Below are 14,950 nucleotides of genomic sequence, written 5' to 3' on the forward strand. Positions count from 1 at the left end.
AAGGTTAGTTGGATGTTACAAATGATCAAATATAATTAAAACAGTTTATAGTCAGATCTAAGACTTCAAGTTATAATTGAGTCAAATATTGAGGAAAGAGAACATAATTTAAAAAGTAAACATAAGTATATATGAATGTCTAGAGACATAAAATAATGCAATGTGTATCTAATGGAAAGACCTGTGAATAGAATTAGTGCTTTTGAATTCACAAATGCATATTCCTAGGTTGGTTTATAGTGTTGGTGCTAAATATTTTAAGAAATGCAATAATTACTTATTAAAGTTCTAGTAATATCTCCTGACTATTTATTGATTGAATTAGTGATGGCACTCTGATATTAAAGTGAATCATACCATGTGCATTAAATCATAAAAAATTATAAAACACATTACTCATGAATTTCACTTTAATTCAAACATTTATTCAGCACCTACTATTTACGATTCACTGAGCTTGAGTAGATTCAAATTTTTTGAGACCTGAAGCCTATATAATTTGAGGGCTTTTCTGTAAAAAAAGAAAAAAAATTGCAAATTAAAATTTAGGTCTTGAAAGAGGCCCATGCAAGTGAGGGACCCTGGAGCTTAATCTTCAATAACTTCACAGTATATATGTCTTTGACTAATACCTGCTATGGGAAATCAAAGATAACTAAGGCATAATCCCTGCCTTGCTCAAGCTTAAAGTGAAATCTGTGCTAACCTTCAAGAGTATTCCTATAAAAAATGAGAAAAATGTATAAAAAGGCTTTGATCTCCTAGTGAAATAGTTTTGAATTCCTTCTCATTTAAAAATCATCTTTATTTCAGATCTCTATAAAGGACAAGGTGGTATCAAAGTCTTTGGACAAATAAGGTTATTTCTTATACAGGAGAATTATTTTTTATCTCTTGCATATGTTTATGCTTGTCTATAGGGCTTCCCTGATAGTTCAGTTGGTAAAGAATCTGCCTGCAATGCAGGAGACCCTGGTTCGATTCCTAGGTTGGAAGGATCCACTAGAGAAGAGATCGGCTACCCACTCCAGTATTCTTGGGCTTCCCTTGCGGCTATACCATTCAATGATGGTGTGTTAACAGTTACTATTATTATAATAAGTTGAACAGATGAGTCATGCCCACTATCAAAGTTTTGCAACCCGAGTAACTGTCAACAGATGGTAGTGATGATCTGTTATACAATAGGGAACAAATATTAAGGTTTCTTTCCATGTGACCTTTAAAAACATTAGAAAAATCTTCTCATAATGTCATTCTGCATTGAAAATAATTATATGAACATTAAATTTTGCTCTCAATGAAAGGTGAAATTGCATCAGAGATACAAACAATAGAAGATTTAAAAATAAAAACCTGAGCATGATGGCATTGACCCATCTACTAATTTATCCATCCATCCATCCATTCAGTTGAGTGTCTTCCATGTTTTTAGGATATACTAAGCTTGGTGACACAGTGGTAAGCACCACAGCATGGACATATTCTTGTTCTCATGGAACCTACAGTCTTGTGGAGAAAACACAATCAACAATAGTCCCTTAATGGTTTTCTAGAATTCTAATCTGTTTCAAGCAGAAAGCTACAAACATGTACCAGAGTTTATTTTTATATTTTTCTATTATTGTTCAGAAAAAAAAAGTTAGAATAGCATGTTTTTTTTTTTCTTCCACATTTGGCTATTTAATTTTCAACTTAAATTGTCAGTCTATTCAACAACTAACTTTTGTGCTCCAAGAACTTCTAATATCTTCTCCCTTAGTTTACATAGTTATATTTTCTTTTCAATTACAGTAAAGAATAGTTCCCTTTAGTATATCATGAGAAGCTGTAGGGCTTCCCAAGTGGCACTAGTGGTAAGGAACCCACCTGTCAATGCAAGAAACATAAGAGATGTGAGTTCAATCCCTGGGTTAGGCAGATCACCTAGAGAAGGGCATGGAAACCCACTCCAGTATTCTTGCTTGAAGAATCCCATGGACAGAAGAGCCTGGTGGGCTATACTCCATAGGGTGGCAAAGAGTTGGACATGACTAAGGTGACTTAGCACACACACAGATACATGAGAAACTCTGCTTAAAATGCATCGCATGAATATCTGAAAAGAACATTTTATCTTAAACATTGGCTCAATTTGCTTCATCATATATGGTACTATCTACCTTTCTTCATTTCTTCTCTAGATGAACTTCTTATCTAACATTTTCTTTCATCTCTTCCAAATATCCAGATCATGTGTCTAGTCAACTTCTTTAGAAAATTTTTCTTAAAGGGATTCAGTTTCTCCCTTTTTCTGACATGTTTAAATTCATTGGGACACAGCATATTTAGCAGAAAATTTAAATCTCTTTTACAGAGAAATTTCCCCAAAGAACTAATGTTAATGTTTGCATTTGTTGATTTTTTTCTGGCTAATTTTAACAGTATTCTGGATTCTTTAAATCACTTAACATTAAGTGTAAATAGCTTGATGAAAATGTACAAGCTTTTTTCTTGTTTATAAAACTTTCTGTGAAAGGAAGATATTGGCAATTGACTCAAATTCATAATATAACTTACACCTGTATTACACAGGAATACATTTGGGGTCATATGAGTAATAAATTTGTGAAAATAATGGTTATGGACAAAGTTTTAGAAAATACTTTTTATAACATTTAGAATATTTAAAGGACTTTAGTCTCCCATACTTCTTAGACAAAAATACCAGATCTGAAATATTGCTTGTAGCTGTACATGTGAGTTTTATTTTGAATTGATTAAGTCAGTATACTTTGAATATATTGTTAACTTAGATATTTCATTAGCCTTCCATTTTTATGGTTCATTAAAAACAGTTTTTTGAATCCCTAGAATAATAATTAAATCATAATTTTTCTTAATTTTCAAATTATTGTTATGTGGTTACAAATTAGTCATTGCTTGCTTTCTTTCACTTTTTGCAGTAAAAGAAGCCTTGAGCCCTATAAAATTTAACAGATGGGATCTCCCAGAAGTAGATCCAGAAACTATGCAAACCAGTGAACCATGGGTGTTTGCAGGTGGTGATGTTGTTGGTATAGCCAACACTACAGTGGAATCCGTGAATGATGGAAAGCAAGCCTCTTGGTACATTCACAGATATATACAGGTAGGCGTTTACCATCAAATTCAGTTAATTTTTTTCCAGTGGATTAGTACTTCATTTATCTTTGCTACTTATTCATATGAAAATTTCTGTAAGGTGTATAGTAACTATATATATATATATGTGTGTGTGTGTGTATATATATATATGAAATATGTCACATATATATTTTCTTGGATAAAAGTTTTTAAATGTGGACTGGATAGCAGGCCTGTTTAGGTGATTGAAAATTCATTGTGCATTTCTACCAATGAAATACTATGAAGTTATTTATCCTCTGTGTTTAAAAGATTTATCAATGTTTTAAGACATAGATAATATATTTATCAAATCTGGATGATATACAGTATGATATAGAATCTATATTCCTAAAGATTTATCAATCCAGAAAATTATGTTGTCTGTCCATTTGAACAGGTGAACTCCTATTCACTTCCTGAATTATATGCACCTAATTGAAAAGAAAACAAGTATTTTATCAATATGCATTCTAGTGTCTTTCACTATTAAGTTTTGTGATACATAAGCAGAATGTAAAAATGATAAAATGTAAAATAAACTACTCTGCTACAGTAACTTTGTGGTCTAGGGGATAAAAAGCCATAGCTATTAGGTTTCAGTTGTCTTACTTTTTGATGAAATGCTCTCTTCTCTTGCTCTATGTTTTAACTAAGTGCAGACACAGTGACCTAATTTACAGAAAATGTTTCTGGAAAAGTTTGTTTTTGTAAGTAAAATTCTTATTTTTCTTTCCTATTCAGGAATGACTCTAAATTCAAAATATAATTCCTGCCTGCCTCCTCTTGGTGTCTTTGGTTTCTTACATGCTAACAGGATTTACTTTGTCTTTAATGTTTCCTTGAATATTTTTCTTCCTCTTTGTCCTGACTATTTAGTCTGTTCTGATTGTTCTCCTACTCTTTCTGTAATTCATCCATGACTACTTACTTTCTAGGTAGGGCTTGGACTTGGTACTGATTACACCATATTTTTATGTTCAGTTAACCTACTTACTCTCATCTCCCTTGTGGCCCAGCTGGTAAAAGAATCTGCCTGCCATGCAGGAGACCTAGGTTCGATTCCTGGGTTGGGAAGATCCCCTGGAGAAGGGAATGGCTACCCACTCCAGTATTCTGGCCTGGAGAACTCCATGGACTGTATAGTCCATGGGGTCGCAAAGAGTTGGATACGACTGAGTGACTCACTTTCATTTTCACTCTCACCTCACTTTGGCATCTCTGAGTAATGGAGCTTGAGATCCCAGGATGTGGCCTACAGTGTGTTGTCCCAGAAATATAAAGGTCTAGTTATTGTTGTAAACCCTACTGGCTGTGCACTCAAACAAAAGAGTGATTTAGGAAGCAGTGTTTTTGCATACATGCATGCTAAGTCACTTCAGTCGTGTCTGACTCTTTGAGATCTTATGGACTGTAGCCTGCGAAGCTCCTCTGTCCATGAGATTCTCTAGGCAAGAATGCTGGAGTGAATTGTCATGCCCTCCTCCAGGCGATCTTCCCAACCCAGGGATAGAACCTGCGTCTCTTATGTCTCCTGCATTGCTGGCAGATTCTCTACCACTGAGCCACTGGGGAAGCTGTGCAGTGTTTTGGGGAGATGATAAATCTAAATTAAGAATTCTTCCAAATCTGTCATAAATCATGAGTTTAGGCTAGGAAGAAAGGGGAAAAGGAATGGAGTTTTAACATACGGAAATATGGGAACACAAAGGTGATGCATCAGTGGTGGTTTCAACTGCAGGCTCTGCAGCATCTGTATTTTGGAGTGTCTCCATGACCTTGGAAACACATAGAAGGAACAGTTCATGACAACCACTGAGGATGGACTCCTGCTTTGGCTCTTTTTTTGCTTTTTCTGTCCCCAAAACTTATCACCCTTTTTGTATTTCCTCATTCTTCTCTTCTTATATTCATAGTATTCTCCCAGGGCACCCACGTGCTTAACTTCCTACTGTGTATCTACAGTAGGAAATTCTGTCCCTGGTCTCACTGGCTGCTGAATATCTTCACTTGTCTAAAACACATTTCAAATTCACTACTCCACTTGTGTATATATATTTACCTACACTTCAAACTCGCTGCTTTTAAACCAAACACAATCTCCTAAACTTGTTTTACTTTCCTTATTTAAAATTTCTGATTCCTAGAGTCAAATCCTCTACATCAGTGGTCCTCAGACTCTGGATTCAGTTCAGTTCAGTCACTCAGTAATATCTCTTTGCAACCCAATGGACTACAGCATGCCTACTTTCCCTGTCCATCACCAAGTCCCAGAACGTGCTCAACGTCCATTGAGTCAGTGATGCCATCCAACCATCTCATCCTCTGTCATCCCCTTCTCTCCTGCCTTCAATCTTTCCCAGCATCAGGGTCTTTTCCAGTGAATCAGTTCTTCTCATCAGGTGGACAAAGTATTGGAGTTCCAGCTTCAACATCAGTCCATAATCAGGACTGATTTCCTTTAGGCTTGACTGGTTGGATCTCCTAGCTGCCCATGGGACACTCAAGAGTCTTCTCCAACACCACAGTTCAAAAGCATCAATTCTTAGATGCTCAGCTTTCTTAATGGTTCAACTCTCACATCAATATATGATTACTGGAAAAAACATAGCTTTGACTATACAGACCTTTGTCAGTAAAATAGTGTCTCTGCTTTTTAATATGCTATCTAGGTTTGCCATAGCTTTTCTTCCAAGGAGCATGCATCTTTTAATTTCATGGCTGCAGTCACCATCTATAGTGATTTTGGAGCCCAAGAAAATAAAGTCTGTCACTGTTTCCCCATAAAACATGGGGAAAACATTTGCCATGAAATGGCAGATGAAGTGATGGGACTGGATGCCATGATCTTAGTTTTTTGAATGTTGAGTTTTAAACCAGCTTTTTCACTCTCCTCTTTCACTTTCATCTAGAGGCTCTTTAGTTCCTCTGTGCTTTCTGCCATTTTCTTTTGCTTTTTGGCAGAAAGCAAAGAAACTCTGGATTCCTGAAGCTAATAAAACTTTCAAAGTCAATTTGGAAACCAATATACAGTCAATGACTTCTTATTTTGCTGAGTAACAGCATTAAAATAGACATTTAAACACATGAAATTATAATATTTACTTTCATTTATAACAGGCTGCTTCATGAGAAAAGTAGGAACCAGCATAATCTCAGAATAGATTTATTTCTTAAGAAAACACAGTTGAAAGAGTTACACTAGTGTGCTTATACATATATTTTTCTCATAAAACAGCACAATTATTTATGAGCTATTTATTTAAATTTTCTTTTCTTCCCTCTCTTATATATACCTGGTCAATTCGATCCCTATAAAGACTTTCATGCACTTATTTTAATTTCCTTATTTTTTGTGTGAAATACAATTTTTGGTTGACCAGACGTGTCACTGACCAGTCTGTTAGCTCCTTGAATAAATGAAAGTGGACTCAGGAGAAAAAGCTTTTGTGCTAGGCCAGTAAAAAACCTAGTGAAGATGTGAATTCAGTTTGCAGAAGTGAAAATGATGGGAAGGCAGCAATGCTAAAGAGATTTGAAAAGGTAAAATTGAACACAGGCAAGTGGAGAATGGTTTGTGTTATTGTTTTCTATATATTTAAATCCATTTATAGCTTTTAAGATAAAGACATAGAAAATATTTACTATACTTTATGGAGCTGGTGGTTTTGTGGTGCTTCACAATTATCATTCAGAGGGATTCTTAAGAGTATTTTTTAATTCATTGTTATCTTTCTACTTTCCTAAATCTGATAAATGTGAACTGATAGAAATGAACAGTCATTTTACTTAGTTTCCACTTACTCATGAAAGATATAGACTCTTAAGTACGATGAAAAAAAGTGCGTGTGATTTAAATATATATACATATATATATAATTTCTATGATTGATAGTTTTTAATATATAAAAGTTAAAAATTAGTGACCAGTAAGCGTTTTGGATTTGGCTGCAGGATTCAGATCAGTCAAACAAAGTATTGAATGGCACTTTAATTCAGAGTTAAATGCAAGGTAGGTAAAATCTCTGTCAGGTTAACACTTCCACCTTTCTGCGAGGGTGCGGGATACAAAGTACTAAGCAATTATGAGACTAAAAAGGAATATACAGACGAAGTAGAATTTTTCTTTCTATACTGTCGGTATCTTAGTTCTGGCCTCTGTCACCTCTTAAAATTGTCTCCAATTTCCTCCTGTCAAATTCAAGGCCCCCTATACTGAAGCCAGAGTTTCCTTTCTAGAATACAGGTTCTTCAGTTAAAACTCTTCAGAGGCTCCTTTTTATACTCAAGTGGAGTATACTCCTCTTTGTGTGTTCAATCACTCAGTAGTGTCAGATTCTTTGTGGACCCCATGGACTGTAGCCCCCCAGGTTCCTCTGTCCATGGGATTCTCCAGGCAAGAATACTGGAGTTTGTTGCCATCCCCTCCTCCAGGGGATCTTCCCAATCCAGGGGTCAAACTCATGTCTTCTGAGTCTCTTGAATTGGCCAGTGGGTTCTTTACCGCTAAGCCACCTGGGAAGCCCATATTCCTCTTTATACTCCTTAGCTCATGAAACCAATTTGAATTTCATGAATTGGTTGTTTCTTCATGAAACATCAAGATTTCTCCTACATCCAGTCCTTTCCCAACTCCAGACGTTTCACGAGTCTGCATCCCTCTTGCCCTTCAGATTTTGCTTCCTCCTCTTCTTCCAGGAACAGATTCCTCCTGGTGTGTTCTTTAGCATCTTGTATTTCCCTGATTAGAGTCTTCTTACTGGTCTGATGCTGCGCTAGCCAGTGATGTGCTGTTTACTAATATATCCTCAAAATAAAAAATATATTCATTCATTAAATAGAAAAAATATGTAGTGATAATTGATTTTAAAGGAACTTAAACAAGAGTTAAGAGAACTAAAAATTTGTTATATAATTAATTAGCACTGTAAATAGTGTTTTCTTATGAATGTAAGAATTGTAGTATTCATTTAGAAAGCTTTCTATAATGCCTGAAGTATATTTATGAATGAAAGCTTATAACACCTTTTCTTATATTATGCTTTGTTTAGGGAAAACTGTAACACTGGATAATGGATTTTTAAAAAAAAATTTGTATGTATATTATAGTCTTATTTTATGCATGCAGTCATTGCAATTGGATAGAATTTCTTTGTAATATACTTTTTTAGATAAATATGGTTATTAAAGACACCCATGTTGAGATTTTAGTATTCTCATAGTTATCTGAAATGATCTTTACTTATATTTTATTAGTTAATTTAATCAATTACCACCTATTGAGTATCAGCCCTTGGTCTAACACTTGACTTTGGGAAGGTATCAAAGTGAATAAATGAGGGGAAGTATAAAGAGTCGTTAGATTTTTGGGTTCTGGATTGAACAGACCAGATTTCAAATCCCATTCTAGCAGTTTCAAACTGTATGACTTTGGTAAAATCATGTCATTGTTCCAAGACGTGGGGTTCTTAGGAGAAAACAAATGAATTATTAATGAATTAATATTGATAATTATTAATATCAATATCAATAAATTATTAATAGTAATTAATAAAGGAGAAATGGTAAAGTGCTACCCTACTGGATTTCAGGGAAGAATACAGGAGAGAATTTATGGAAAACTCTTAGTAAAATAATACATACTTATTTGTAAGTTATTAGAGATTGTTCCCTGTGAACAATTAAAATGGTATCAAGAAAAGTTATAAAATTGGAGATTTGAATAGAATGTGAAAGTATAGTATTTTAATAGATGAAGATTGAAAGAGACTATTTCAGATAATGATAAGAGATTTTTATCTAGTAATTGACTTATTTATCCATTTGCATCCATCTGTCTCTCAATGTAGTCATTCTTGCATGGATTCATTCATTCATCCAATATAGAATATTTTTTAATGGTGCTTTAAGAATAGTTATGTAAACATACATATAATACAAAATAGCAAATGCAATAATATTAAGTGTAAAGGCGCAAGGATGTATGGAAGAGATGATGATTGATTCTGTCTGGCTGTAGGTATCAGGATATGGAGTCAGCAGACTTCATAAAAATCAAGATATAAGTAAACAGGGAAGATAAGAAAAACTGGAAGAATATTGAGTGATTTGAATTGCTGGAACTTAAAGAACACTGCTGGATAAGATTGCATAGCTTCCTCACTGTGCAAGGGGTACCCAAACAAGGGTACCAGTTGGCTGAAATCCAGACCGAGCTGCACTCACTGAACAATGGTACCTTTTATTGTGCTGCTTCTATTCAAGAGCAAGAGTGTCTTCCTCGAATTCTCACAAAGGTGTTTTCTGCCTGCTCCATAAGCCTTGCCCCTGTGCAGCAGCTTTATTTTATTTCACCAAAAGGCTGTCTGGGCTAGTGGAGACCCTGAACATGGAGAATATATAAGAAAAATAGGAGAAAGGATCTGTTATAATACTGGGGTTAGAAAATGATGAGAATGCCCAGCTTGGGAATTTAATTTGATGTATGCAGTGGGGCAGAAATGTGGTAGAAATTGTTTAAATAAAAAAGTGCTAGTGTCAGATATAGAATTAACAAGGAGAGGAATATTTTTCATTTTGTCAACATCCCCCCCCCCCCTTGTAAGTCATTATTTTAGAATATTAAACTTACTCTTCGTTGACTAATGTGATCCAATATGACTTCACCTTACTTGTTTGAAATACTATGTTAGTGGAGTCCAGGCATATTTAAGATTTCTTCTTACACTTAAGTAAGAATACTGACTAAGATAATTTTGACAGTGTAGTCAAAGAAAGAGTATGTAACTGAAAGAATGACTGCAGGTAAACAAAGTCTATGAAATTTAAAATTTATACTTCTATGTATATCTTTCTAATGGCTTTATTTATTTAACTAATGTGTATATGTGTATGTTTGTGTCTGTATGCATGTGTGCATGTATGTTCACAGATGGATAGATAAAAAGTTCTGTGCTAGAGAAAAAGAAAATTAACCACATTAACCCATCAGCCTTTCTTCTCTAAAGGAGCTTATGATGTTATTTGAATTCAGTTATTTTATCCATGCAAAATAATTAGAGAAAAATATGTATGACATAATAGAAAGCTAAATTTACTGCAGCTAGTAAATGCTAATGTAGTCAAGTCAATGTTGGCTAGACTTTGGTGAGAAGACTCCCCATAGAAGTAGTCCCTGATTTTTATCCTCTTTGAAACATACCTTTTTATTCATTTGTCAAATGTTGAAATAACAACAGTTAATTCTTTAGTATCTGGGCTTCCCAGGTGGTGCTAGTGGTAAAGAACCTGACTGTCAGTGCAGGAGACATAAGATATGGGGATTTGATCCCTGGGCCAGGAAGATCCCCTGTAGGATGACATGGCAACCCCTTCCAGAATTCTTTCCTGGAGAGTCTTATGGACAGAGGAGTCTGGCAGGCTATAGAGTCTATAGGGTTGCAAAGAGTTGAACACAACTGAAGCAAGCTAGCACACAGTTGTTTGATGCAACCTAGCATCTATCATAAATTGTGCATTTTTGGATTAAATGACCCTGTTAAACAGGAGTCATTATCTGTGGTTCATAGTTGGTAAAAATAAAGTCTTAAATGATAAATCTTCAAGGTCAGTATCCTGTTAGAAATGAAGCCAGAATTTGAACACACAAGTGTCTGTTCCCTTATACCAAACTACTTCACTGGTACTTTTCAACTCTGAAATGTTAGTTTTCTTGCCAATTAACAGCAGTCCTTGATATTAATATCTTCCCCCACTGTATGTGTTAAAATTAAAAATAAAATAATGCAATAGAACTTCTCCTGAGAGTTCCTCTGTAGTTTGAAACTGAAATTAGAAGACTGTGATTGGAGGCCGTAGTCTTTGTATAACTTAATTCTTATTAAAAACATACTTTAACCAGAATGATTAAGTCGATGGAAAATTCTAGTAATTTGAACTTTCCAGAGAAAGAAAATAAGGGACAATTAATTAGTATGATTAAAGACCATTTAATTATTAATTGGGGTAAAAATTAGACAATTATATAGGTAAATTTAGAAAATTTATTAATGGTACATTGGTTAAATCCAGAAAATTTACTTAAAAACACAACAGTACAAAAATGTTGTCTTGTCCTATGACACAATAATCACCAATTTGTCAGTTAATCCAAAAAAGTTAAAATGGGAATATATAAGAAAAATATACACATACTTTAGGCATATCATTTTGTTTTAAAGCATTTAGATATTTTCTCATTTTCATTTCTATTAAAAAATAAGCAGGGCCAGGATTTTTTCAATCTAGTCTCTGGAGTTCTAACATATTTCTTCTCTAAACCTATCTATAATATATTGTCTACAACTTCCTTTTTTTTTTTTTTAAATGGAGCAACATTTTCAAGGAACATACAGAGCAATTTTCTGAATCTCTATAATTGCCTTGAAGTCATTTCAGTTCTTTCTCTCACACCTAATTTGACAGCTACTGTTTTTTAGTATCTCACCTTTTTATCATACCTTTGAAACAGAATCAACCCACTTTCTTTTCACATTCATACAGCTCATCAATTTATGTAATTTTTATTTATACTGAGAGCCAACACAAATAGGATAAGAAACATACAACTCAATAAGCACACAACTCAATAGATAGAGTAGAAGGTTCATAGGCGTATAGGGGTACCCCTCCCATTACAAAATTAGGACTCCGTGGCCTTCCTTTGTATGTCTCAGAGAGGAAAAGGAGAGAAGAAACTAGTTCAATGAATCTGTTTGGCAAAACCAGCTTCATAAAGAGAGTGTAAAATGTGCTTAAGATCCTACTTTACCAAAGAGAAGAGTTAATACCAAACATTATTTACAAAAAGGCAGTCATTTAGAAGATTCAGCACTTGCTTTCTTCTAGTATTAACATACAAACAAAAATATAGTCACAAAAAGTAGAGGAGGGAAAAGGCTATATGATATCTCATTATGAGCTATGTTCTTCTCTGAGAAATTGGACATAGAACACAAGCTAAATTCTTCTAAATCTAATCCTGGATCAGAAGATAATTTCCCTAAAGTATTCATGGTAGTTCTCAGAAAACAATCTTGTAAACATGAGCTGCGTGTGTGCGTGCTTAGTCGTGTCTGACTCTGTGACCCCTTGGTCTGTAGCCTGCCAGACTCCTCTGTCCACGAGATTTTTCAGCAAGAATACTGGAGTTGGTAGTCATTTCCTCCTCCAGGTGATCTTCCAGTCACAAGGACTGAAGCCATGCCTCCTGGTCTGCAGGTGGATTCTTTACCTCTGAGCCATAAGAGAAGCCCTATAGACACGAGACATTATACTAAATAAAACAGTCTAAACATATGGAAGCTATAATCTCAAAACTCACAGTTTTATTACATCATTAGAGTGATCCCCTAGTCATGTCATTCTGTGATTCAGAATTCTATTTTAAATTCACTGTCTCGTATGTGTGTCTGTCTGTGTGTGCTTAATTGCTTAGTCGTGTCCAAATTTTTGCGACCCCATGGACTATAGCCCTCCAGGCTCCTCTGTTCATTGGATTTCCCATGCAAGAATACTGGAGTGGGTTGCCATTTCCTTCTCCTTACTCTCTTATATGTAATATTAAAAAAACCACAATATTTATTCCTTGCACTGGAAGGATTTCACTAAATTTATATGTTGCTGCTATGAAAGCAGTTGTAGTGGTACAAAGATAAATATTGAACAACAGAAGACAAGAGTTATTAGTAGAAAGATAAATATAGAATGTATAGAAATTCAAATAAGGGAGAGAATTTGTGTAGAGCTTCTTCAACTATATAGGCAAGGAATGGAAAAGATAATGCCTGGTTTCTTCCAGGTAGAATTCCTGAGAAACTACAAAGAATAAGGAAGGAGGCACTGGGTCATTAAAGATTAAATTAAAAAAAAAAAAAAAGTTTTTGTTACTGAGTTTACAAGTGATTTAGGGGTCACTAAATACTAAATTATAGAATAGTTGAAGTTGAATAGTTACAGGATATTGTTTATTGGCAATAAGCATTTGAGGTCAATTCTCAACAACAAAAAATTAATGTTATTATTAGTTTAGTTTTGATGTTCCTTCTATATACATGAGTTTGTCTACATGCATGTTTGCAAATAATATGTTTTATTCTCTCTCTTTCTCAAATTTTACCCTTAATTAGATCTGCTGTATTCCTATAATAAGTATTAGTGTTAAAATGCCTGATACTGTTATGTTATTTTATTTATGATTATTTCTTATATCATTCTTTCTAACTTGTCAATCCCTTCCAAAACGAATTCTTTTGGCAAAATTTTCTTAGAACATATGTACAAAACACACATGAATATTCTGGCATCATATTAGATGTAAAATGCCTTTTCTAATCCTGTAAGGTCACACAACACAGATATCTTTTAAGTTTTAGCTTTCCACAGTGTTTTTCAGCTCAACTTTCTACAGTGTTGTGCACCTTCAATGACACTTACATGATATTTGAATGAAGGTTTAATGAAGTTCTCCCACAGTTAATGTGATTCTACTCAGTTGTATATAGTATATGGGTTGATAACATCCTTCAAAACTATCATAAACCCCTTTCATTGATGACCTGCTTCTCTATTACTTGAGGTTTTTGTGTATTTTGTTTTGGTTTGATTGAGGCACAAAGGAATCACTCGTTGTTGAAGGAACTAGGTATCTTATGGGCTTGGTAATGAGCTGGAGTCTTTAACCTCTTGGGCACTAGTTCAGGTCAAGAGTGACAGAAAGTCGTTACCATCTCATGGCAGTTCAGTAGTCTATGTGAAGCAAATTCGTGATTTCAGTACCTAGAGGAGAGAGAGTCATGTCATAGTTCCACCGTAGAGTGAGTGAATACAACATGGTAGTTGTGATTTTAGTTTGAAGAGAAAGACATCTTCCCAGTCATAGCTAAGTATTTGATTTTCTCTGTGAGCTGAGACCCTTCTTGGTGGATTTGTTGATGGAATGTTTTGAGAAAGCTAGGTTTGTGTTTGTGTTGGTTTGTGATTTGGGGCCATGAGATGTCCATCCTGAGGAATCCCCATCTGTCAGTGGGGATTGTTGCTAATTGGGTAAAATTCAGCATCATTAAATTAACTTAAATCAGCCTCAGATGATGATTAGTTCAAGATTCAAATATCTTTCATGTCTCCTGTTTCTTCAGTGTCTTTCTGCATATATTTTTAAATGTTTCATTTTCTTCTTTCATCATATTATTAATTTTATCTGCATTTGAACATATGACTGAACATTTAGAGAGGCCTATTCAGTCTTGTCAATCTTTCACATGGGAAATACTGAGTTAACAAGCAAGAGTAGAAAATTGTAAGGGCATTTTGTAGACGGGGAATTCAAAATTGAGCACAATGTGGAAGGATCATTGTCATAAAGCTAATTGAATTATATACATTCATATCAATAAATGAAATCTTTCACCTTCACCATTTTTAGGATTTGAGATTATGTGAGGGATTTTGTCTTTCTAATATCTTTAGTGAACAGTCAGGTTATTAAAACTTTTGATTTGGGGATCTCTTTAAATGTTCCCTTTCTAAAGAGAAAAAAAAATCCTGTCTTTACACTTGAAAGATTCATAAGATCACAGCATTTTCTTAATACTGCAGTATTTACAGTTTCATTTTATATTTAGATCAGTGGTTTTTGAAACAAACCTGTATTGTTAGATGTTAGAATTTTAAAGCTATTGCTAATAGCTATTCTATGATGTGAAAATAAAACCTAAAGAATGGTAACAACAGGGGCCTTATGTTTAAGATTTCTACTCTGGACCAAAAT

General features: G+C 34.4%; 1 protein-coding gene across 2 annotated transcripts in view; it reads left to right on the forward strand.

The window, feature by feature from the left end:
• The window catches only part of DPYD (dihydropyrimidine dehydrogenase), an 882,445-nt gene that overhangs the window by 406,256 nt on the left and 461,239 nt on the right, over nucleotides 1–14,950 (forward strand). For both annotated transcript variants that reach the window (XM_043460573.1, XM_043460572.1), the window contains exon 12: nucleotides 2,946–3,130. In XM_043460573.1, coding sequence (XP_043316508.1) covers nucleotides 2,946–3,130 — 185 coding nt within the window. The remainder of the gene's footprint in view (nucleotides 1–2,945; nucleotides 3,131–14,950) is intronic.

Source organism: Cervus canadensis, chromosome 2 (assembly GCF_019320065.1).
Source record: "Cervus canadensis isolate Bull #8, Minnesota chromosome 2, ASM1932006v1, whole genome shotgun sequence".
In the NCBI taxonomy this organism is placed as follows: Eukaryota; Metazoa; Chordata; class Mammalia; order Artiodactyla; family Cervidae; genus Cervus; species Cervus canadensis.